Source organism: Lactuca serriola, chromosome 3 (genome assembly GCF_051521515.1).
Source record: "Lactuca serriola cultivar US96UC23 chromosome 3, Lser_US96UC23_V15, whole genome shotgun sequence".
Taxonomy (NCBI): domain Eukaryota; kingdom Viridiplantae; phylum Streptophyta; class Magnoliopsida; order Asterales; family Asteraceae; genus Lactuca; species Lactuca serriola.
Window position 1 is genome coordinate 302,888,234 of NC_136410.1, and position 1,333 is coordinate 302,889,566.

The 1,333-nt window shown below is 31.6% G+C and overlaps 2 protein-coding genes across 2 annotated transcripts in view; both read left to right on the forward strand.

The window, feature by feature from the left end:
* The window catches only part of LOC145096322 (uncharacterized), a 605-nt gene extending 190 nt beyond the window's left edge, over positions 1-415 (forward strand). Inside the window, exon 2 of the mRNA XM_079034070.1 lies at positions 1-415. This exon is cut by the window's left edge and continues 94 nt beyond it. Coding sequence (XP_078890196.1) covers positions 1-415 — 415 coding nt within the window.
* Positions 416-573: 158 nt separating this feature from the next.
* On the forward strand, positions 574-1,101 carry LOC145096323 (uncharacterized). The gene has a single exon (XM_079034071.1). It carries the CDS (start codon positions 574-576, stop codon positions 1,099-1,101), a length of 528 nt encoding a protein of 175 aa, XP_078890197.1.
* Positions 1,102-1,333: the final 232 nt, after the last annotated feature.

Here is a 1,333-nt window from a genome sequence, read left to right on the forward strand (position 1 = left end):
TATCCAAACCATATATGCTTCCATTTGTGATGTACTTGAAGATCTTGGTGAATTTGATAGTGATCGTGATCGTAGAGCTGAAGCAATTCGCATCTTAAAATGGTTAAAATCGTTTGATTTTGTGTTTTGTCTACATTTGATGATTGATATCTTGGGAGTGACGGATCATTTGAATACACTACTACAAAGAAATGACCAAGATATCATAAATGCCATGAATCAAGTAAGTAGTTCAAAAAAAGCAATTCAAGAAATTAGGGATATAGGATGGGAACCACTTTTAGAGAAAGTTACTTTGTTTTGTGCTAAAAACGAAGTTAAAGTTGTGGATTTGGAAGATGAATATTTTAATGGATACAGTCGTCGCAGAGGTTCACATGTTAGTAATGTTTCTTATTACCAACTACCACACTGATTTATAAATTTATTGTGTTTTATTGTTAGTTATTAATATATTTGTATATATATATATACATATATATATATATATATATATATATATATACATATATATTTTTCAAGGTTAACATCTTGCACCATTATCAAGTTGATGTATTCAACGAAGTGATTGATATGCAACTTCAAGAGCTGAACCAACGCTTTAATGAAGCAAACACGAATTTACTTCTTTGTATTGCTTGTTTGTGCCCAAGTGGATCTTTCAAAGCCTTTGATTTAGAAAAAATAATGAAAATGGCTTCACTTTATCCGGAAGAGTTTCCTACAGAATATGATCTTCGAGTTCTTGAAGTGGAACTTGGAAATTACATTAAAGATATGCGAGAAGATGAACGATTTAATGATTTGAAGAGTATTGGAGACCTTGCCAAAAAGATGGTTGAAGAAAAGAAGCATATAATATTTCCTAAGATTTACCTTCTTATGAAACTTGCATTGATCTTACCTGTAGCAACAGCAAGTGTAGAACGCGCATTTTCAGCAATGAAGTTAATAAAGACTGATATACGCAACAAAATGAGTGATCAGTTTTTGAGTGATAGTTTAGTGTCTTATATTGAAAAAAATGTATTAAAAGGTATTGGCAACGATGCAATTGTGACAATGTTTCAAAATATAAGACCTTGTAGGGTTCAATTGTAAGAACTTTATTATAACTATTGAACTGATATTTAAATATTTTAGTCATACAACCCGACCCGTCACCGCTAGTATTTTTTACACTTTCATATTTTTTTTAGTTTTATTTACATAAGGAACCATGTGGTTTTTGGTTCTAGATTTGCCACTATTGGTAACCTTCTTTGTAGGGACTAGATTAAGGATATGGGCGACAGTCTCTAAGGCATACCCCAAAAAGAGATTGGTAGCGAAG

What these genes read in the sequence shown, in the direction of transcription:
- LOC145096323 (XM_079034071.1), top strand. Translation starts at nt 574, where the DNA reads ATGCAACTTCAAGAGCTGAACCAACGCTTTAATGAAGCAAACACGAAT.